We start from the raw sequence: 24,210 nt of genomic DNA, 5'->3' as shown, positions 1-24,210 counted from the left end.
AAAAAGGAAAATTGTGTAGTGAGTATATTAATTAGTATGTCTAAAATAATATATTAGGGTAAGTAGCTTTCTAAATATATTGGTTTATGACAGTATTCATCTCATTATGAAATTATCCACACACTTTTGTGCCATATCGTGTTCTTCAGTAGAATGGGAGGTGCAAAAAGAAGAGCCATCCTGGAGTATTCAACTAAAATAATGCAATAAACAATTGTGAAACAAATGGGTTGTGTACAAATAGGTTATTCCCTATTGGTTTATTACAACACGTTGATGGGTTTAATACAATGTTAATGGTTATATAATGTGGTTATTAGTGTCTGCTTGAAGGCCTTCAACATATGTTGGGATTGTACTGTTGTTGAGAACATTATTTTGCTGAGATCGTGTAGTAATGTCAAAGCCAGGTCTTAGGTCATCTAAACTGGGTCACCACAAATGAAGTATCTTCACATTCCTATGTGAAGCTTCTTTAGTTAAAGGTACAAAGAGATACTCTGGCAGTAAGAGGTTTGAAATAAGGTCAACTTGACCATATTCCCTCTGTGCTGAGAAATTGATTAAGCATGCCCCTCTGGTCTGTGAACTAATAACATGCATTTTGCTTTGCCTTCATTAGATTATGGATCTTATTCCATTTCAACAAATTAATCAGACCTCTGTGTCAATGTTCTTTATAATGGGTTTCGCCCGTTACCCAAGCCTACAGTCTACCTTCTTTGCTATTTTCCTGTTGAGCTACTTACTTGCTATATCTGGAAACCTCCTTATTACCCTCATCATATATTCAGATACTCATCTTCACACACCTATGTACTTTTTTCTGGTCAACCTTTCTATCTTGGACATCTGCTTTACATCTTGCATCACCCCCAATCTTTTGGAGATCTTCCTTTCAGAGACAAAGTCCATGTCATATTGGAGCTGCATGTCCCAAATGTTCTTGCTGTCCTGTGCATTGGGCACTGAGCTCATGCTTCTTGTAGTGATGGCGTTCGATAGATATGTGGCTATATGCCTTCCTCTGCACTATTCAGTCATCATGCGCAGTAATGTCTATTTTTCCATGGCAGCTACAGTGTGGATTCTTGGAATTTTAAACTCCATGCTTCACGTTGGCCTGATCCTCAGGTTGTCCTTCTCTGAAAGGGTTATTCTGGACCACTTTTTTTGTGAAATACCAACAGTTACCAAGGTATCTCTGTCTGACTCCCACACCATCAGACTGGTGACCCTAGTGGCAGATATCTTCCTTGGCATGATGTGCTTCTTCTTTATCATTGTAACTTACACCTTCATTATCTCATCAATTGTTAGGATTCGCTCTGCCGATAAAAAGAAGAAGGCCTTTTCCACCTGTGTATCTCACTTACTGGTTGTCAACTTATTTTATGGAAGTATCAGTTACACGTATATACTTCCTGCTTCGAATATTAGGGGTAACCATGATAAGATTGTGTCAGCCCTGTACGCTGTTGTATCTCCAGTATTAAATCCAATGATTTACAGCTTAAGAAACCAGGACGTTAAGCGAGCCTTCCTCAAGATGTTTTGCAAAAATATTTTACCACAGAGATAGATGGTTTTTCTAGAATGTCATGGGTGTGTTTATTAAAACTGAGAATTGGACACGGAATGTATTACTCATATAATGACTTAATATGCTTTACATTAAATAACATTTGTTTGCACCAACAACATCACAATCATTTCACTTAATAGATGTATCACAGTCATTTGATGTCATGCAAACAATACATCTGCTTTCCATTCAATAAAATGATTCCAATACTAGGACAAAAATTTGAAGAATATTGGAAATAGTGATAGTTCTACTACTCTTTTGTAATGTTACTAGCACTTTTCAAGATATTCACTAATGCAATAATGCACCTGTAGGTAAACTTCATTTTCTGCATGGTAATCCTGTATTGTCTTTTTTTGGATCCTATTTTTGCTTGCTTTGAACTTTGTTACGCAGGAGTAAAATGCCTATGCCCCCTTTAAATATGTTGAAATTGGATTATCCCTGATTGGTGCAGCTAATTTTCCTTTAAGCTCACAGTATATGGTGTGGAAATACATCCCTAGCATGGAAAGTTAACCGTCACCTGTGGACTGCAGCTCAATTGTTCCATCCATTACAGTGGCAGTGCAAACATAGATACACACTTACCCTGTTCAGTCTGACTGCTGTAGTGTAAAACCCACATCTTGACCTAAAAAACATAACCCATTTTGACATGTAACGATTACCCTTTTAATATTTTAGTAAGTCACCTCTACATAGCCCTTGTAGCCCTCAAGGCAGGTTGCATGGCATTAAAAAATGGGACAAGTAGAAAATTAATAACGTGTCCCTACAGTGACAAAGCCCAAAAAGCTATTTTCATTGTGGCCGGCCTGGCTGTCCTATGCAGAAAAACAGAGTTCAGATCGAAATACTAATACTGATAACTAGATTAATGGACCAGCTAGAACTTTTTCTAAACATTATTAGCATCGAATTCAATGGTCAAGTCGTATTTTTTTTTATAATAAGTACAAGTAATATTTAGAAAGTAATCATGTACCTCTCTGCCAAATCAGCATTTTTTTTTTGGGTGTTATTTGTTTATTACATTTTCTTTACTGTTGGGATTTTTCTTGGGTTATTACTGTTTTGGTACTGCATAAAAACTTTACACATTGCCTCCAATGCTCTGCTCTGTGCCATAGCTACCAGGGGTAGAGCCCAATTAATAACTTTAAAGGTTCACCCTCACAAGGGTTGTGGTTATTGCTTGAGGTGGGCATTTACTCCCTAACAAAATATTTATTTTGGCATTTAGTGACGCTCCCACGAAACACCCCTTTAAAACCATTAATGTATGACATGGGTAGGCGTCCGTTTGGAGCTGTAGCCACGCTACGACCTTTACTCTTCTGGGCTCGCCTACGGCGTACCGAAGAGCTAACCAGCTACACCATAGCCTAACAGAGGTAATGAATCTGGATATGAACCATAGGGTCAAGTGGCTAACATATGTGAAGAAAGCAATGATGGAACTTGGCCTTAAAGATTCATGGAATACCCAGACTTGGCTGTGTAAAGCAGAACTTAAGAGATACTGTTGGGACTGGTTTGACCTGCAAGAATTATGCAAGCCAATGTTGGGTAGATTGACAGAAGAGTTTCTCTTGTTGAAGCAAGTCAGATGTCTGGAGCCTTACCTAGATGTAATCTAGGTCCCACGAGATAGGACCCTGTACATTCAGTTGAGGTTTGGCACGCTACCTGTTAACACCCTCATGGCAAAGTGGCATACAGCCGAGAACATGACAGAGCACTATCCATGATGCGAAGGGTTGGTTGAGTGCGTTACCCATGTCCTCTTTGCTTGCCCTGCATACGCAACAGCTAGGAGCAAGTGGATAACACCAATATGTAGCGACATGGGCACCCGTGACTGCCGGTCTGCTCTGCGCATTTTAAATCCAAACCCAGTGTCCTATTTTGATGTGGAGTGGCCAAGTTCTTAGGCCGAGCCTGGCTAATCAGAAATAGAGCCATACAAGGTGTGACCCTAATGTAGATACACAATTTATTGTATGTGTTTAAACTAGATACTATATTGGTCTGCAATGTACCTCTCAAAATATTCAGTATGATATAGATAGCACTAGCACCATACATATTGCTATACACTGCTCACTACAACAGACTTGTCCCCTATATGTACATAGTGCCCCAGAATGAATTCTCTTTTATTATACTTTTATTATAACTTTGTTTTAACCAAATATGCTGGTATTAATTCTATCTTAAGAGACTTTTAAATAACCCTCTGTATTTTATGATCTTTTTCTCTTTTTATTGTACAGATTCTATTTGATTGTATATATGCTATTCGATGCTTTTATTACACATGCTGTTGAATAAAGCTATTTTGAATTGAATTGCATATACTTATATTTGGTTTGGGTTTTTATTGCAAGGTTTATTGTCCTTATTGTGGTTTTGGTAATGAATAAATACTTTTCACATTGCCCTTGTTTAAGCTGTCTTTTATGTTCCATAGCTAGTAAGAGGTTGAGTTGAGGTTAATTTAGTAACTTTGAGGGCTAACCCTGACAGGATTTACCATAATTATTTTATAAATCCCACTTTGAGAAATTTGACATTTCTCTGCTCTTAAATCTATGGTACCCCCCAGCATTTCAATGTACACCATGACAGGCACCGTGCGGTGCCTGTCATGTTGTGCATTGAAATGTACAACTTGCATTTTTTGCATTGCGGCGGCCGGTGCTTCAAGCACCGTCCGCCGCAACGTGAAAAATGCAGGATGCACCCGCCACTGTGGTGGATGCATCCTAATTGGGGGCACAGTTCCTCCTCCCTTGTGGCGGACGGTACCTGCCCCCGACAGGCACCATCCTAATGGACCTCCATGCCATTTACCTTTGTAAATCAGGCCCAAACTATACATCCCAGATGAATCTTTATGAACAAATAGGGTGAACAGACTTAAATTTTGGCTGAATTATTTTGGCTAAATGTTTGTATCTTTTCGCAGTAGACCAGGATATGGTGATAAGTAAACACTTGTCCCAGAGTGATGTTGCATCAAGTGTTATATCTATGTCATAAGTCAAATCATTTGATGCTTTCATGTTTGTATAAAAATAAGATCAGATGGCATCTACGGCAGACCTGGTGTGAGAATATGGCGACTCTTCTCACCTAAAATGATGAAGGACTTACTCAAAATGGAGTCAGACCTCATGGGCTTTAGGTCACATCATCCTGTCTCCCTTCCCTAAGACCAACAGTGTATCCCTCCCTTTATTTGTCTCCAGATACTGACTCCCCAGTCCTCCTTAGGGAACCTGTGCATATCTAGGGCAACTTAGTAATACTCAAATGACTCAACATCATCGCTCAAAATAAAGAGGTCGGTACCGTCCACCGCAAGGGCGGAGGAACCGTGCCCCCAATTAGGATGCATCCGCCACAGTGGCGGGTGCATCCTGCATTTTTTACATTGCGGCAGACGGTGCTTGAAGCACCGGCCGCCGCAATGCAAAAAATGCACGTTGTACATTTTAATGCACAACATGACAGGCACCGCGCGGTGCCAGTCATGGTGTACATTGAAATGCTGGGGGGTACCATAGGTACCCCCAGGTGCACCCCCCACCCCTCCCTTCACCCAGGGGGCCTGCAACAGACCCTCAAAGCAAAGACTGTATGCCTGCCGCCACCACAGAAAGGCATTCCTCACCGGCCATCCTAATATGGCTGACAGTGTCTGATAGACACCGCCACCATATCAGACCTTTTTCCGCCGCAGTCGCAAGCCGACCGTGGCGGAAAAGCGGCAGACGGTCTTCCCCTCCGCCACGGTCCCCCCCGCCATCGTAATATTGCGGGTCGAATAAAGGTGGCAGACGGGCAGGGATGGCGGACGGATCGCCACCGCCTGCATGGCGGTGGCGATCCGTCCGCCATCCTAATGGGCCCATAAGTTTGAGACTTTTGGTATTCACAAAGGTAAACTTAGACTAAAAGTTGAAATTTATGACTTTCGGTATTCACAAAAGGTAAGCTATGAGTAGTGTCTTCACATCTGCAGTCAGTCCAAAATCTCTGTACTTGGGAGAAGATTTCGCAATCGGGCCAGATTCTCCACAGCTGGGCATGAATCTCTGCACTTGAGCCAGAGGAGGTATTTTGCAACTTGACACACCTGTGTCAGTGCCTACCATCCCCCAGCCAGATCCTGGAAAGACTCCTTAGCCCAACCGCCAATCTCAGCCTTGCTGCAAACATAAAAGTAGAGCTGCCACAACAAACTCTTTCAGGCATTTCGACATGTCACTGAATGTGTTTGTCTATGCCAATATCCTAGAAGCTCTAAATGTTCTTGCTATGGGGTTGTTTCAGAGGGACTCTGGTGGCCTTGTGAGCATCTCTAAGGCAAGTCAGTCCCTATGCTTGCATCAGGTACTGAGCTGCATCAATAGTATACTCGATCTGCACATATGAATGCCACATGCACTGGACACGAGGCAACTGGCAGCTAGGAATTTCTACCTCATTTTCAATTCATTGCACCCATCTGGCTCTTCAGCTACCTTAACACATCTTCTGCAACAGACACCAATGGTACTCTTTTAATGTGCAGGCTATCTGTGATGCAGCGGTAGCATTTCTGATATGCATGCAGTGTTTCCAAGCAGTACCCATGACAGCTTCATATTCCATCGGTAACCTATTGCCCTGCAAATGGCAGTGGAGAGTTTGGCAGCATGTGGCTACTGGGTAAGTACCGAGCACTACAATTCTGATATGTATGTTTGTTTTGTCATATACACTACCATCATACAGCACTATTCCTCATACCATTTACATGCCCTAAACAAACACAGCATATACTATTCCATACATCATGTACTGTACAGATGCAAGAGTGGCATGTACAAATATTCGCTCATTTTCCTCCTCAGGTGATGCTGAATATGCAGTCTCATCTCATCCACTCACATCATACAGACATGCAACCATTGTGCCTCAGCGGAGGTACAATAGGCACACATATGTACATGAGCCATCATTGAGTGCACTTTTGGTATCCTGAAGTCATGATTTAGATGTCTTGACTGTAGGGGGGGGTGCTGCTGTACTGCCCTGAAGTTGTGTACAAGATCATAGTAGCCTGTTTGTCTTGCACAACATAGCATTAAATCATGAATTATGAGTAACTTTGAGTTGGGAAACAATAAACATAAGTTATTTAGCGCCAAGATGCCTCTGGGTAAATGTGCGCTCGACAAATACACGTTATGGTATGTTATGACTTACACATACCTCTGAACCGTCAACAAGGTACGAATCCTGGCTACAGGGCCATTGCTCAATATAGGGGGCAGGGTATGCAGGTGCGTGACCAGCTGCTTGACATTTTTTTGTCCTGAGCAACCTGTTGTGTTATGGCCGTCAATGTCATGTGGTTTGCTGTCTGTTGTCAATTATGATAGTTGGACATGTAACACTTCATAACTTCCATCCTGAGACTACTTTGTAATCCATACATTATGTCTGTAAACAACAGCTGTGGGCAAAGACAAAAGATAGACCATGCAATATGTTATGTGCACATGTCAGTAATTATTGTGCACAATGTCTCTAAGGACTTCATTGCCTCAAGGGATTAAATGCCACTGTATTTGTAAGACATCCCTGGACAATTTGACAATAGAGGCCTAATCACAAAGGGCCTCTGCCTTCTGAGGAGAGGTGGCACAGTTGTTGGGAAGTGTCCATCTCAGTGTGGAATTGCTGCCATGAGATTACCCAGTGCTGAGATTCTGATCCAACGGCAGAGACTCCCCCATTTGGAATCACAAAAGGCAAAGGCTCTCTCTTCCATATGCGGCCTAAAAAGGTTTAATGGGGACTATGGCGAGATGTCACATCGACCTCTGCTTAGAGCCTTCGATGCAATGATTCCCCCCCAAGTTTTATACGGCGCTGAGATCCTTTATTTGAGCGGTAAGGGATCTTGGGATGTGATTGAGGGGAACTGCATGAAAAGGCTCCTATCACTTCCCCAATCTGCTATGACACAAGCCATCAGAACTGAAATAGGCACAAAGTCCTGGTCGATACTAGCCCAGATGGCTGTGATCAGATTCTGGAAGAGATTGGAAGACCCAGAAAGTAAAAAAGTAGCGTACTGGTGTCGTAAAGAAATTCAGAAAAGTGAGCTAAAATGGGCAAAGGCCACTAGGGAAAAACTGAAGGAAATTTGTAATTCGTTAGAGATCGGCTTGGACTTGGGATCCTATCAAATCCAAAGTACCAAAGGTGACCTGAAGCAAAGGGGTAAAGAAGTCTCCAAAGTGCTTGATATAGGCTATCTAACAAAGAAAAAATCAGTTGCGCATATGCTAAATGCCTGGTCTCAAGAAAACTGGTTCCCCTACCTTGATAGATTACCCAATCGTGGACTCAGGCAAGAGATCCTGAGGCTTAGAATTGGGATAAACCCATGGATAATAAATATAGACCTTAAATTAAAAATGTTAGATCTGGATGGTCGCTGCAGGTGCAATCTGGGAACTAAGGTAGACCTGCTGCATATTATGTTGGATTGTCTGACACTCCTAGAACATAGGAAACTTTGGCTGCGCCCAATTTTTATAAGATATGATGTAAAAACAAGATCGCAGGCAGCCAGCCTTTTAACAGAAATCCCCTATATTGACGTTGTAATTGCCCTCAGGAAATTTATAAAGGCGGCCCTGAGCGCATCGAGAACCAAAGAATAATATGTAGTACTGTATGGTTTTAGTGGAATGAATTCATCGGAGTAGTAAAAATGTGAATAAGTTTTAATATACAAAATAAGTTTTAACATAAGTGTGAATTTTATTGAATTTTGTATTTTTGATAAATGGTGTGTAGAATCTTTTAATGGACAAGTTTAAAATAAGTGTATGAATTTATGGTACATACTCCATTCTGTGTTATGTTCACTGCAATGTTTAAAGACTATGGTCATAATAAACATATATTTTGACTTGACTTGACTTGACTCCCCCACAAATGTGGGCCTCTGCCATGAGAACAGAAGCACTTTATGAATCAGACACCTTGTATGTGTGTGTGCTGCAGCTGATGTGGCAGTGTGCCCAAATGGCTGTCATATGTACACCACGGTTCAAGTGGGCCTGTGGATAGGCCTTGCTCATAGGTGCCATGTTTGACAACTCCATGTGGGTAGATGTGTTGGCTCTCTTCCTTGTATTGACCATGAAAGTCGACTTTGAAACTGTTTTAGCATGCCTTCCATCATCATGGCATGGTGCCTTGCACTCTCTTTCCTGTAGCTGGATATGATGTAATTTATCTTCTTGGGCATGTCTTGCCAAGTGTTATTCATACTACCTGAAACATGAGTCATTCTGTCCACCATCTGTGGGATCTGGTGCATGTCCTGTAGTTAGTGACACATGTCGGAAACAGTAGCCCCAAATGTGTGGGAGGATGACATTTTATGGTCTCAGGGCACTGAACCAGGGCGGCCTAATTTGAGAGGGTGCTTCTTCGTAATATGAGAAAACACAAGTGTAAGAAACAGAAATTGAATCAAGATTGGGTGCAGTTTATTATAATGAAACTACTTCAACAAGAAATGTAAAGGCACACTTTAAAATTCAATGATGAGCCTGGGAGTCTTAGCAAAGACTGGGCCTTTAAAGACACATTTCTAGAATGAAGAACAAACTCATGCAATTCAAATATATTTTAGATCAATGGAAATGCAGAGAAGGGAGAAAAAGACAGTTTCAAAGTACAATAAGCATTATAGCTTTAGCCAAAGATGCAAGATATAGCGCTGAAGGAGACCAGACATGCGTCAGACTACGCGGCCAGCCAGGATCGCTACTTCTAACGGCAGCCCAGGAAAAAAATCAATCAACCCTTCAACACACAAGTTGTGTTCCACTGTACGTTAAGTTAAATAAAATCCTATTTTAAAATAACATAACTTTTTTTATGTAAAGAGTACTTTCACTCAAAACAGTATTTTGGCACTAGATAGCAGATCCTTATTGCTCCCTAACTCAATGGTACTCATTTCATCTACCTTAGAGTCATGAAGGTCTGATCAGACCCCGCATCTATCCCCCTCAGAAGGGAGAAATGCTCCGGAGACCTAGTAGCATTGAAACATGCGACCATGAAGTCAAACACAGGCTCCCACAAACCCAACCAACGTTCATTATGTGTCATGCATGTTGTGTAATACGCCGTATCTTCTAGTCTCTTGCTCCTAAAGGCCTAGAATAATGTATTGGACCTATATTTTGATCAAAGACGAAAATTGGGTGTAGCTAGCGTGCATTCCATTCCATCATTTTATATCCCCTCTTCTCTCCCTCGTTCTGTTGACATGAAATGGGGAGCAAGAAACAGACCTATCCGACTAATTCCCTTCTGCAGTCCAAATGACCACCATCTGCTCCAAAATGTACGTTGCTCTTAGTCCTGTGTCACTAACTTCCATTGTGCCTGTGCCACAATTTCAAAATCTGTCATGTATTAGCTAACTTCAACTGCGTGTGCTCAATGGCAATACCTCTTTTATCGGTGCTTGCATTCAGGCTACTGCTTGTGCCTGGAGAGGTTGCTACTTTTTACTGCCTGAGCTGTTGTTGAATTGGACGCAAGTAGGAGTAAATTATTCTGTACTTAGTATCTTGGTGCTGCAATATTTTGTGTTGATGTAATCTTCAGTGTGAATCTTGCATCTATATGACCTGGTAGTCCTTTGCATTTTGTGCATTGAAGTATGGATGCATATAGATATTCATCATGTCTATAATGAAAAATTATTTTTGGAATTATATTTGGTCATCGAAATAGAGAGATATTCATATGCATTTGAAACTAGTAAATTCCTTCTGCCAGGAAACGATTTTACTTATATTGAGGGCATTTTAGTCTTTTAACATTGTGGACTATAGAACATTAATTTGTAAAGGTATATTTTCAATAAAGAAGGCGATATTTTTATATTACCAACAAGGCAATTTACTCATTTTAAAAATCTTTGTTCATTGTTATTTTGTTGTAAATATTCTAGATGCAGTGGGGTATGTTGAATTGAATGAGGATGTATGTACTATGTTAAGGCTATGATCCAAAAATATCAAAGGGAATAGCTCTATGTTACCTGGTATTACAGCTTCCATCATTGTGCCCTGGGCAGTAAGAGATGGCAGGCTTTGACCTCAACTTATTATGTCATTTCTTTTCTTTTGTTGGAGGGGATGGAAGGTAACCAATGGCTGGTCCATCATTTGATGCTGGGGCCAAGTATAGGGTGCAATAGTGACCAGGAATATAAAAAGGTGGCTGTGTGACGCGGCCAATTTAATGCTTGCGAAATCCGTCCTCCCCCTCTTTCTACCACTTGACTTAATATTCAAGTGGGAGGATCCATCAATATGGGTCCAAGCACACCAGAAAGGTGAGGTGAGAAGCATGAGGTGTGACAGTCAAGGAACTGAATATACTTCATTCAGGGTGTAGTTAGTTGAAATGGGGAGCCTATTGAAAACCACCCCCAAAAAGTCATAATCAAGTGTGAAGGTGGCTGTTTGAAAACTCCCAAAATGTCCCACGCTCCAGAAATGAGGCCCCCTTGATTTTGGCTTATAGGGGACAGTGTATCTGTTATGCTAATATTCATGGACACAGGACAGGTATTTAATGTGTGCAAAACTATCTAAAAAATATGGTGTTAGTTGTGGATCAATACGTGGTCAGTTATCTGAAAGATACTTAAAAAAGTCACCACAATGCATGCAAAAAAGGCCACAATAAAAAGATAGGACCACTAAATAATCCCACTTCAATTATACAGAATATAAAACACAGTATCTACACATGTACTTATATAAAACCACAGAAAGATGTGCGCATTCTCCCCTATCTGCCTGAATGCATACAAAGGACGGTGTCTTTAAAATAACCTTGCTAAAAAAAGGAAAACATAAATAAACGTCCTGACGTTTCACTTTAACACAAAGAGAACAGGAAACCTACACTTCCTTTTACTGGTAGCTAAGCAGATAGGAAGGTGTCCCCTCACCACACAGGCTTGCCACACAGACGTCCTGTCAATTTTGGAAAGTCAAATATATGAAAACTATATGTCTGTAGCCACATGGGCCTACCACACAGAGCCACACGGGCCTACCACACAGAGCCACAAGGGCCTACCAGTATATCGCTGAAACATCAAACATATCTATGCATTGAAATTCACACTATTTACACTGTGGAAAAAGGGTATATCAGCACCTGACTCAATGGCTGTTTACACGTTGTAAAAGATGAGGAATTTGTTTATGTAGTAAGATACCAGAGAAAGGCAAAGAACTGTGATCAGTGGACAGAGGGACACCCAGAGAGACAGAATCCACTAAGAGAGGCAAACAGCACAGCACAGCTCCCATCCATATCAATTACCAGACATTTGGGCCTCTACAATTTACTTGAAAATTATCCATGGCATGGACTTTCAACCCATTTGTGGTTACTACTCTTCAAAAGAGACAATATTTGCAAATAGTTACATGCTATTTTCACTTACTATACATTTGGAGTCCTTCTTTCATTAGCCAGCATGTTATGAAGTGGTACAGTGTTATGAGCCATTTGTCTGCATATGGAGATGAGAGACAGCAGTGATATTAGACACACACAACATATTGCAGACATGTAATACCATTTTTGGAGCATGAGAATTAGGTAAAGTAATTCTTAGGTAAACTGACCAGGGTCCCGCATCCACCCAGTGTGTGGTGCCAGACCAGATGTCATACCCTATGTGTACCAGAGATCACTGTGGAAGGAGAAATGATGGACAATGTTGCAGGGCCTACAATAAAATGTGTGTTTTCAGTTTATACTCTAGTCAACATATTTCCTAGTTCAGTTCACAGGTTTGGGACTGTAGATGGATTCTATGTCATATATCCATGGGGTGTCTAAGTAGAATGTAGCAATTTGAACTCTCTCCTGGACATATGTACTACCAGTTATGACCTCTGCTCCAGTGGCTCCAGTGGGTGGCTGTACTCTGGCTGTTTGTGGAAATGAAAGGGAACAATCACCAGACATAACCCTGAAATGTTGAGTACACGCAACTTGTCAGCTATTTCCTAAATTGTATCTATATGCCAAGAGTAATGATTAGTGAATTAGACAGAGTATGACCAGTCTGAAACAAAAAGCATCTCTGACTTTGGCTGTACTCTCCGCACCCGGGCCCGGCTCTCCCACTCTGGCCAGATGAATTTTTATCAATTGGTCAAAATGCAATTTTTCCAAAAAGGAACATTAGTAACGTGTGATAAATGGTCATTGAGGTCATGAAATCAACTTGGGCAGATAAAAGGGTGTGGCAAAATGCTACATTATATCCCAGAAAAGTTTGGTCCCTTGCATCATGGTAATGCAGTATTCAATTTGCGCTACCCTTAGTTTTGACTGTAGTGTTGACAACAAACCCTTTTCCCTTCCCAAACTGATTTTCATTAACTCCTCTACCATTTACAACAGCAAAGAACTCTTCGCTATCGTCAACGAGTTTCCCAAACCCACAACAAGACCACAGAAATCCCACTCTTCCAATACATCTGCAACAAACTCTGCACCTACTTCCACCAGAAGATCAAGCAGATCTATTATAGCTTCGACACCCAAGACCCGCCCATCACTCCCACCACCACCAACACCTCACAAGAGGACGACACCCCTCAACAGACTCTGCTCAACTAGACCCCACTCACACCCGTTGACACTCTCAAGACCATGAAGCACCCTTGGATCACACATCTTCCACAGAGCCACAACACCAAATGCTCCATTGAGACCATCCTTGCTGACTGGAAACATGTAGAGGTCAACCCTTTGTTGAAGAAAACCGACCGGACAGACCTCAAGAACTTCAAACCTATCTCTCTGCTCCCCTTTCCAGCCAAGGTAATTGAGAAGGCTATCAACGCCCAACTCTCAGCGTTCCTCCAAGTCAACCACATACTGGACTTATCTCAATCCGTATTCCAAAGGAACAACAGCACCAAGAAAGCCCTTCTCTCCACCACCAATGACATCTGCTCCCTTTTCGACCCGGGAGAAACAGAAGTCCTCTTCCTCCTCAACCTCTTGGCTGCCTACGACACCGTCTCTCTCCATACCCAAATCATGAGACTGCACGACGCCAGCATCCATGACAAAGCTATGGACTGCATCCATTCACCAGTAGAACACAGCGACTCAGACTTCCCCAGTTCCTCTCAGAACACGCAGAGTTCACATACGGAGTACCTCAGGGCTCCACCCTGAGCGTCACGCTCTTTAACATCTATATGGCCCGCTCATAGCCATCATCAGGAGTCACGGAGTCAACATCGTTTCCAATGCCAATGACACCCGTCTGATTCTCTTCCTCAGCAACATGCCCACCACTGCCAGAAACAACTTTCTCACTGGAATGAAGGCCGACGCCACCTGGATGAAAGACAGTCCATATCCTGAGGCACAACACCTTCGCTTGGATGGCTCGGCGGCGCCCCAAGCTAGGAAACCCCCACACCCACTGACCATGCACAACATCTTGGCATTAAACTGGACTGCTCACTCACCATGAACCACTATGTCAATGGCGTCACCTCATCGTGCTTCCACACTCTTCGCCTGCTTCGGAAAAACTTCATATGAGCACCCACTGAGGCCGGAAAGACGGTCACCCACGCACCGATCAGCAGCAGACTTGACTATGACATTGCACCCTTTGCAGGCACCACCCAGAAACTACTCAGAAAACAGAGAACATGCAGAAAGCCATAGCCAGATTGGTTCCCAACCTCCTCCCTGCTGCCACATATCCGAATGTACAAGAACTCCAATGGCTCCTAGTCAACACACCTGCAAAGCCTTCCATGCCCCCACCATATACGCCTGCTCTGCCCAACTGGCCCTTGCCACCCTCCCTCAGACTTGCAAGACCTGGGACAAGGGAAGATATTTCTCCTATCTCACTGCCAAATCCTGGAATGGCATTGTCTCTTTACCTCAGGCTCTCCCCGTTTCTGACAAAATTCACATTTTATAATACATTTTAACCATGTTAGAAATGTTTATTTTATTCTCATGTTCACATCATGTCTTACTGTTTTTATGACATCCGTTTTTTAGATATGCTGAGAAACTGGTTTGCCCTGTTGTAATATATGCTTTTAGCTAAAAGAGTCTATTCTTCTTAAAGGTGTGTGTGATATTGTAAATAATGAAACAGGTTTGCTTCTGTTACCACGGTGCCCCCATCCCGTTGCAGAATTGTTAGTAACCCCAAAGCAATACCTCTACTTCAGCTACATATTGGGTGGTTTTCTGTGGGGCTACAATAACTTGTCTTGGTGCATTCAACTGAGCTCATCTGTGTCACTCTTGGGCGGGAAAGCAAATCATCTAAAACTACACTAAAGTTGAAGTTCAACGCAACAAAGGTATCCCTTCATGAAACACACCCTTGTCATGAAGTAGGGCCTCACTCCTAAAGAGTTAAGCACAACTTCATTTAGTGACTTTTTCTGGTTCACCCTGACGAGGATTGAGGCGGTTGCTTGAGTAGGATTTAACAACCAAATTCTCACTGTACTCAATGTTCACAGATTCTCAAGTCATTCCTTTCAAGGTAAAGAAGCTATGAATTTCAACTGAGTATGGAATCTATCCAGGGCACACCCAATAAATGTTCCCTTGAGCAGCTTTTGAAGAATCTCCTGTCTGCGAGCAATGCCCAAACAGGATAAACCATTTCGTTGAAGCGCAAATAGCATGCCAAAAAGTTACAATAATGGTTGCTATCTGGAAGGTGCTATTTTAGTCATGTGCAGTACCATTCAACCACCTGAATGCCGTCTCGGGTGATTAGTGTGCTTTATAAATCAATATAACATAACATAACTCTTATGAGTGGCGGGCCATAAAGACATGGGGGCATATTAACAAGATGTGCGTTAAAAAACGACCATCGCACATTTCACTATCGCCAGATTTTCTCGCTGTGTTAGCACGATATTATCAACGCGCAACACGTAGGCGATAGTAAATCCTGCAATAGCCGGTGATAGTGAACATTAGCGCGTGAAAACCAGCGTTATTATCACGCGCTAATGTGTGCCTTGATAATATGGGGGGGTGGATTCAGCTTTATGATCCACACCCCCATGTTAACAATGCCTAACGCCTGGTCAGAGCAGGCATTGGGAGACCTGCGATTAAACAAGGTTATCGCAGGTCTTTTCCTCCCAAAGCCTGCCTTGGTGATAGGGTGTTCCCACCTCCAACCACATTTTACATGTGGTTGGACGTGGGAACTCCCACTTTGCATGTCATTGGCGATGTTTCTCGCTGACATGCAAAGTGGGCTTGAGGCAGGCGTTGCAATGCCCTTGTTAATAGGGCGCTGGAAGTATCGCCGCTTTCTCGGCGAATTGTGCCGAGAAAGCGGCAATACTTCAGCTTGTTAATATGCCCTCTGGTTTGATTTCTTTTTCTTTTTTATTTTTATTGACAAAATTGCAGCAGCAAGTTTACATAAAAATACATTAAATAATGATCAATTCATTCATTTGACCATAAATAGAAATGAGCAGCAGAAGATCGGTGCAAGTTTATAATACATTATGAGCGTTAAATCAAAGCCACCTGTACCTAAACCCAGCAGCTTATTTTATTTAAACAGAAAGACCCAGGACTCAAGCATCCCCCAAATCCACCTCCCTTTAATTTTAGCCACACAGAGCCTAAAAACCATCATAGCTATAAAAATTATCTAAGCCCCAACCCCTCTATTTGATCCATTCACCCCCAACAACATAAGCTGAGGTGACAGGGAAATGTTCACTTTGAGGACTTAGCCTAAAAAACCTACAATTTTCAAACCGAGCGATTGTCGGCTGGGGCATGAGAAGAACATGTAAACAATGTCTGCATTAAAGGCACGGGACCTAGGGCAATGAATCTCCGCCACCCAACCTCATTTAGCAATTTTAGCTGGTGTTATGTACAAAAATTGTTTTATAATGTGTCTGCAGGTTTGACAAACACAAAATTCACCCGCCTAGCCTGAGTGATTTCAGGAAGTCCGAATCCGACATATTGAGCCTCGCCTGCCAGTTTTCATTATGCCTTCCAGATCAACTGGGACCCCTTACAACAGCCAGCCATATAATTGAGAGATTGAGGGCTAGTGGCTTTTGTAAGCATATCCACCAGGGGAATCCGTGCAAAACCAGATACACCCGCAGTCTAATATCCCTCAACTGCAAATTTTGTAATAATTCATGCGGACCAATCTTAAATCTGACACTTTCCTCCTCAAATAACGCAATATAGTCTCCCGCGAGTAGATCCCTGATCCTGACAAAGTCTGCTTGTTCCCATCTAGCTAAACAGTTGTCCTGATATATTCGGGGAGTGATCGTTCCTAAGCAGAGGAGTATACCTACTATACCTGCCAACCCCCATTTTTTTTAGATACCCGCCCAGTTTCGAAATGCAGTGGTCAGTCATAAATTGTGTTCTCTTAAAATAGCTAGACTCAAAATCGTTCAGCGGGCTGCCCTTAGTAGCTGTCCCAATCAGCAACTCCTAAATTGAAGGCACATAACCTGTCATACCTCCTTTTGTTGCTTTATTATTAAATAAAGAGCCATAACATTGAGGTACTGTTGCTAGATTGTATAGTTTGAAACTGAGAAGCACCCCAGCCCCCCTGTCTCTGGGTAAGCACAAAAATGAGTTGGCACTCCTGGTCTTCCCATAAGCCCAGATGAATATAGCCACCAATCTCTGAATTGCTGCAAACTAGTCATTATCAACATCCAAAGAAATAGTAGGGACAACATAGAATGATCTTGGCAGAAACATAATTTTAACCAGACTGCATCGCTCTATTATTGAGATTTTCAGATTATCCAAATAGCTATAATCCTTCATAGTCTTTCAAATGAGAGGGATAAGACTTATATCAACTATATGTTCCACTTTTGTGGTAATACTGAATCCCAGATACATAGCTTTTTTCTATAATCCTGCTATTGGAGGCAGGTGTGTGTCTATTTATCACTACCTGAGTTTTGGCTGTATTTACCAAAGGTCCTGACGGGATCCCACAATCCTCTGTTATCTTTTCCACAGAGCGGACACCCGGTCTGGATCACTAGTGACGATTGCCATGTCATCAGCATACGCCAACATTTTCGTTTCCCAACCCTGCAGACTGACAGGCAAAATATGCAGAGAGGTTTCAAACCACCTAAGAAGGAGATCAATGTATAATGAAAATAACAGAAGGGAGGAGAGGCAGCCTTGCCTGAATCCTCTCTCTATCAAAAAGGGCTCTGACTCGCCTCCCATTATTTGTAAATGAGCTATAGAATTAAGATACATTACCCATATTTCCTAAATAAAGGCCACCCCCCAGGCCATTTGCCCTCATAACCTGCCAGAGGTAATCCCACAACACCCTGTCGAAAGCCTTCTTGGTGTCAAGCAGAGCAACCCACATGGGTTTTTTAAGGCCCTCTGTGGCATCAAACAATGAAATTACTTGTTGAACGTGATCCGCGGTCCCTATCCCTGGGATAAACCAATGCTGTCGGACCAACACTAGTCACTGTAGTTCACTACGTAACCGGCTGGTAAAGATTTGAGATTAGAGCTTAACATCACTATTAAGTAATGTATTTAGCCTATAAGAGCCCAAAGCTGTAGGATCCTTGCCTTTGAAAACAAGAAAAATTGCAGTACCCCATGACCCTGGGGATGGAGGGTTGCCCCATCTCTAACTTCCTTAAAAAGCTCCAACTCCAGATGACGTTCTACAAAGAAAACTTCATAAAATTCCAAAGGAATAGAATCTGTTCCTACAGCCTCTCCAGATGAGAGAGCCCGGTGTGCCACTTAAAATTCTTCTGGTGAAATATCTGCCATAATAGAGACCTCTCCTCCTGAGAAGTTCTACAGCAAGTCCCTGAGTCCAGATATACCTCTAAATCCTGAGAACTCCCAATGGGGGAGGCTTCATAAAGATCAGAGGAGAATTCCCTGTATGCCTCACTAACATCGTGGGGGTCTGTTACTATGCTGCCTTGCATATTACTGATCTGACTAATATGCCCTACAGCCTGCATTTGCCTTGCCCTTACTGAACGGCTCCATGCCGGCCGGCGGCAGGTTACCCCAGCACCATGTGAGTCTGGGCAATACCTCGCTTAATCTTCCCAACGGCCCCCTGTGCCTTGACACCCTTGGGAAATTGTTTGCGCTTTACAAATTCAGAATTTCATTTCACCGGGACAAACAACACTAGATAGCAAGAGAAAGAAAACACCTGTACTTAACTAAATTAAGCACTTCATGGGAAGAACCCCAATAAGCTAAACATTGCTTTTATCTGCCGGTGCATGACAAAATATTCTCTTGCTTGGATTTTGGAAGTGAAGAACTTAACGGTCCCTCCGGCTATGTTTTTTTATCAGGCCGGTGCCAGTAAATAGGCTTCAAAGCCTTCCTTTTGAAAAGGCTTATCACTTGCCGAAGGCTCCACCAGTGCTCTACCATTATATGGGAGAAATCAGGCTGAAATTAGAACTTGGTGGTATCTCCTGAGGCAGAAAGCCGGGAGAATTAGCTCTCGTCATATTTTTAAAACTGTTAGTATTCTTTTGCATTCTCTTTGTATTTTGTTGTGATTTTAAAAACACGCAGACCTACCTCTCCTCATTTGTCACCCTGCAGATTCCCCCCACAGCCGATTAGGTGCTGGGACGGGGACATGGAAAAAGACGCCACTATATTGGGGGTAGTCCCGGTTGCCGCACTAGCTGTTGGGACCTCCCGACCCTATCTGCAGTATTTAAATCGCGCAGATTATCACGCGCGTTAATTAGAACTTGGTGGTATCTGCTGAGGCGGAAAGCCGGGAGAATTAGCTCTTGTCATATTTTAAAAACTGTTAGTATTCTTTTGCATTCTCTTTATATTTTGTTGTGATTTTAAAAACACGCAGACCTACCTCTCCTCATTCGTCACCACGCAGATTCCCCCCAAGCCAATTAGGTGCTGGGACGGGTACGGGGAAAAAAACGCCGCCATATTGGGGGTAGTCCCGGTTGCCGCACTAGCTGTTCGGCCCCTCCCTTTATTTCCGTATATTATGAGCACCCTACGTCGGCTGCGCAGCGGACGCGTGCAGCGGGCGCGCCGCGGGCATAAGGCAAGCCCGTCTGGACCCGCCCGCGGCCGGCTGGGGCCAGGGGCCATTCCCCCTGCATCTTTTGCTGGACTAAGAAGATATTATAGCTCCAAACTCCTTTTTAGTATGAGGCCTATTGAGGAGGCCAGCTGCGCGCACTCCTATTACCCTTTGGAGCTGCCTGCAGCCTGCTCTCACTGAAAACCTAAGTTGAACACTATGCAGTACCAGAATGATAAGCTGGATATCAACATGTTCCTTCTAAACTGCAGGTCTTTACCTAAACACAGTCTAGAAATTGCACTTATGCTGGACGAATATATGCCAGATGTAGTTTTCTTAACAGAAACCTGGCTGACGCCAGATAATGAACCCGATGTAGTACAAGAACTACCGCCGGGGTTTCAGATTATGCGGAAGGATCGCACCTCTGGGAAAGGAGGGGGTATGGCTATTATCTATAAAGAACAGTACTCATTCCTATGTACCTCTGATCCCATCCCAGATTATGAGATTATGTCCTTCTGCATTGATTTCTCCCCGAACAACTGTTTCTCGGGCATTCTTATATTTCGTCCCCCAGGCCCTCCAAAGCAGTTTAATAAGGCTCTACCATCAATCGTCGCTGATCTGGTCACTACTCCCGCCAACTTCACATTGCTTGGCGATCTTAACTTCCATTTTGAGATTGCTTCTGATCGTACTGCCGTGGAACTGGCAGATGGTCTAGCTGCACTTCAATTGGAACAATTGGTCGTATCCCCCACCCATATTAAGGGTCATCTTATGGATCCCGTTTTTAGTAATTGCACTGAGCTTAAGGTAGGCTCTACTATCTGCCTTCCTTGGACTGACCACTCATAGATCCCTCTTATTTGGTCTATATGCAAATCTTCTTCTTTAACTCATACTCCACGGAAATGTAAAAACTGGTCCAAACTTCTAGTGAAAGAGTGGACTAACATTTTTATGACCTCCAGACCCCTATTAAATGAGGAACCTCTCTCAGCTAACAGGGAATACAATGAGTGGATTCTGAACTCTCTCGATGCCACACTTCCCTTGGGTAGAATCACTCCTAAGCGGTTAGGGAAGACCGCTCCCTGGTACTCAGTGGACCTCAGGGAGAAAAAACGACATTGCAAAAAACTTGAAAGAAGTTGGCGTTTGGAATACGCTGCCTCAGAATTTTTTTTATATAGAGAGGCGATTAGAGCATATAAACAAGAGATAAAAAGTTCGCAATCTGCCTACTTTACAGGAAAAATTATGCTGGCTAAATCAAAACCAAAAGAAATGTATCAAATAGTAAAGAGTCTCACCAAACTTTCTCCTCCTCCTGTGTCCAACCGTACTACAGTGGCTACAGTGGCTCACTGCAACGATCTAGCAGAATTCTTTTACCAAAAAGTACATCAAATCTATGTATCATTTACAGATGCCAACCCAGACTCCTCTGCCCATGTACGGACATTACCGGCAGAAGATGTCTATCTGCCCTCAGTCACTTTGGAGCAGGTTCCTTTATTAGATCAGGAGACCCTTGAACTGATGATGCGTCAGGTAAAGTCACGCTCCCCATGTGGCCCAGCCACCCCCGGACACACTGGTCTCGGCAATCCATGTTGTACTTCCCATCATTATGAACTTACTTAACGCTTCACTGTCCTCCGGTATAGTTCCGTCCACCTGGAAACAAGCCATGGTGCGCGCACATTTAAAGAAACCTAACACAGACCCCAGCAACTTTAACAAATACCGCCCTATCTCTTTGCTTCCTTGGGTGAGTAAAATCCTCGAGAAACATATCAATATACACTTAACCAACTGCTTGATGCCACCCAGACGGGATTCCGCCCCAAACACGGGACGGAGACCGCTTTACTAACAGTCACTGAGGAAGCTAGAAGGACTATGGATCGAGGGGGATCAGTGGCAGTGGTCCTCCTCGATATGAGCGCAGCATTCAACACATTGTGTCGCCTTCTTGGCTTGGGAATATCAGGGACGGCAATAATCTGGCTCCAATCTTTTTTGAGCAACAGGACCTTTCAGGTCTTTGAGGGAGATACTGTTTCTTCCAGTAAACCTCTGAGCTGCGGGGTACCGCAGGGCTCATCATTGAGCCCTACGCTATTTAATGTTTATATGAGACCACTGGCTGAGGTCATCTTTTCATATGATATAAAGATCATTACATATGCGGACGATACGCAGCTAGTGGTCTCACTTGCGCAGGGAAATGGCCAGTCAGCACAGAGTGGTTTGATGAACTGTCTGGAGGAAGTAAAAAGTTGGATGACAACATCTTGTCTCAAGCTCAACAGAGACAAAACTGAGCTGATGCTCCTTGGTCCTCCTGCCTTACTTACTATTGACTCTTTATGGCCCCCCAGCCTGGGCACGCCACCTACACCCAAAGACAAAATAAAACGTCTGGGTGTATGGTTAGATAAGTCTTTGACCTTTGACACCCAGGCAACTAAGCTATCTGCAACTTTCTTTGGTCTTCTCAGGCTTCTGAGAAAAGTTCTTCCACTTCTACCCGGGGAAGCCAAACAGATAGTCATTCAGGGCTTGATCCAGTCTCGACTGGACTTTAATAATGCCCTGTACCTACGTGCACCTGATTATACACTGCGAAAACTGCAGATTATTCAGAACTGCGCTGCACGTACGTTGCTTCAGTTGCCCCGCAGGATGTCAGCAAAACCCGGGCTCAGGAGCCTACATTGGCTCCCGTTAGGGAAAGAATTAACTTCAAAGCAATGTGCATTTCCCATCAAGCCTATTGGCAGACGGGCCCGGTGATCAGCCATGCGCTGATCACTCCGTACCACCCTAGTAAACAGCTTTGCTCAAGTCAAGCCTTTCTGGCTACAGTCCCCCGAATCAGGCGAACTAGAGTAGGTGGCAGGTCGTTTTCGTAGAATGCGGCCAAGCTATGGAATTCGCTTCCGCCCCAACTTAGGGCTAAACCTAATTTGCTTTCTTTTCGTAGGCAACTCAAAACTTTTCTTTTTAATATACACAACTAATTCTCTGTGATGACTGTGTCTGGTAGGTAACAACATTTCTTTATAGCGCTTGGACGCCCCAGGGCAGCAATCGCGCTTTACGAATCCCCTTTTCATTTCATTTCATTTCATTTCAACAAAAAAAGGAATCTTGGTATGCCCATTTTCCCTCAGGGCGGGCCTCCTCAAACATGACTTGACAGCGCAATAAATTGCCCAAAAATACCAAAATAGCCCTTGGCTGCCTTTGATCTCTACTGCCTTGAATAGGCCTGTACTGGGCTATTGGAAAACAGTGGACTCTGGATTTCTAACTGCCAGTTCCATCCAGAAAGTTAAGGAATAAGCATTCCTGAAAAGGTTCAGCAAAATGGATCGAATATCATCCCATTCCAGGCCTTCCTTGATCCCAAGAAAATGGATATTATTCCTTCTCTACCGTTTTTATCAAGTCCTCTAGCTTCCATGGGACATCGGTTACTTGGGCATCGTGTGACTTAGCTTGCTCGTTCACAGTTACCAAATCAGTTCCCCAACTGTGGTCCTTTCCTCAATGTAATTAAGCCACTTCCCAATCTTGGTACAAGTCTTCCCAATCTTATTGACAGCCCCTTCCAACTTTTTTGTTGCCATCCATACAGGTCTCAGCGCGATGCTCTTTAATTGATTCCAAAATCAAGCCCAGAGAAGGATTTAATGCTGCAACCCCCACAGCCTCCGGTGCTAATAGAGCCATCCCTGCCAGAGCTGTCAGTGCTTCTGGCATCCTGAGTATCCCTGTATGAGAGAAGTCCCATTTTTGCCCACCTCCGATAGTATGATTCTCTTGACTTTTTTGGGTGTTTGTATTGCCTTTGGAGCTCTTCCGATGCTTTCGGCATTTAAAGGCTGTCTCCGGTGCTTCTAGTATGCTGGAGCCAGACACTGCAGAGCTGCCCCCGGCCTTGCTAAGACAAGAATTAAAGTCATCTGAGCCAATTGTGAGGGAGAAAAATGCATCAGCCCCATCAGATGTAAGGTCCAGAGCAGTCAAACTAGTAAGCACTAAATTGTAATCAGGTCCATCCTTGCTCCTCCTAGAGCCTATGGGTGGACCGGGGAGCATGCAAAGCCACTTCTCCCCTCTCTTTAGACACCATTTGTGAGGGCTGCCCAAATGCCAATGAAGATGATACCCCTTTATCTGCCACTTCAGATACGAGGTAAGGCCCTCCACTTTGTATTTTAGTATAAAAAAAACCACAGTTTTTTTTAGCAACGATCTGAGAGGGAACTGGCAGATTCCTCCTTCTTCCAGCACCTAAGCTTTCTGGCCGATTTTTCGCTGAGCGATTCATTTGGCTTACCTGCACTTTCACCAG

At 43.2% G+C, this 24,210-nt stretch overlaps 1 protein-coding gene across 1 annotated transcript; it reads left to right on the top strand.

Annotated features, from left to right (window-relative positions):
- Positions 1-625: 625 nt before the first annotated feature.
- LOC144761833 (olfactory receptor 13G1-like) lies at positions 626-1,582 on the top strand. The gene has a single exon (XM_078647061.1). The coding sequence runs from the start codon at positions 626-628 to the stop codon at positions 1,580-1,582; it is 957 nt and encodes a 318-aa protein (XP_078503187.1).
- Positions 1,583-24,210: the final 22,628 nt, after the last annotated feature.

The sequence above is a fragment of the Lissotriton helveticus genome, chromosome 1_1 (assembly GCF_964261635.1).
Source record: "Lissotriton helveticus chromosome 1_1, aLisHel1.1, whole genome shotgun sequence".
In the NCBI taxonomy this organism is placed as follows: Eukaryota; Metazoa; Chordata; class Amphibia; order Caudata; family Salamandridae; genus Lissotriton; species Lissotriton helveticus.
The sequence above is the reverse complement of the archived record's forward strand: the minus strand, read 5'-3'. Positions and strand labels throughout refer to the sequence as shown.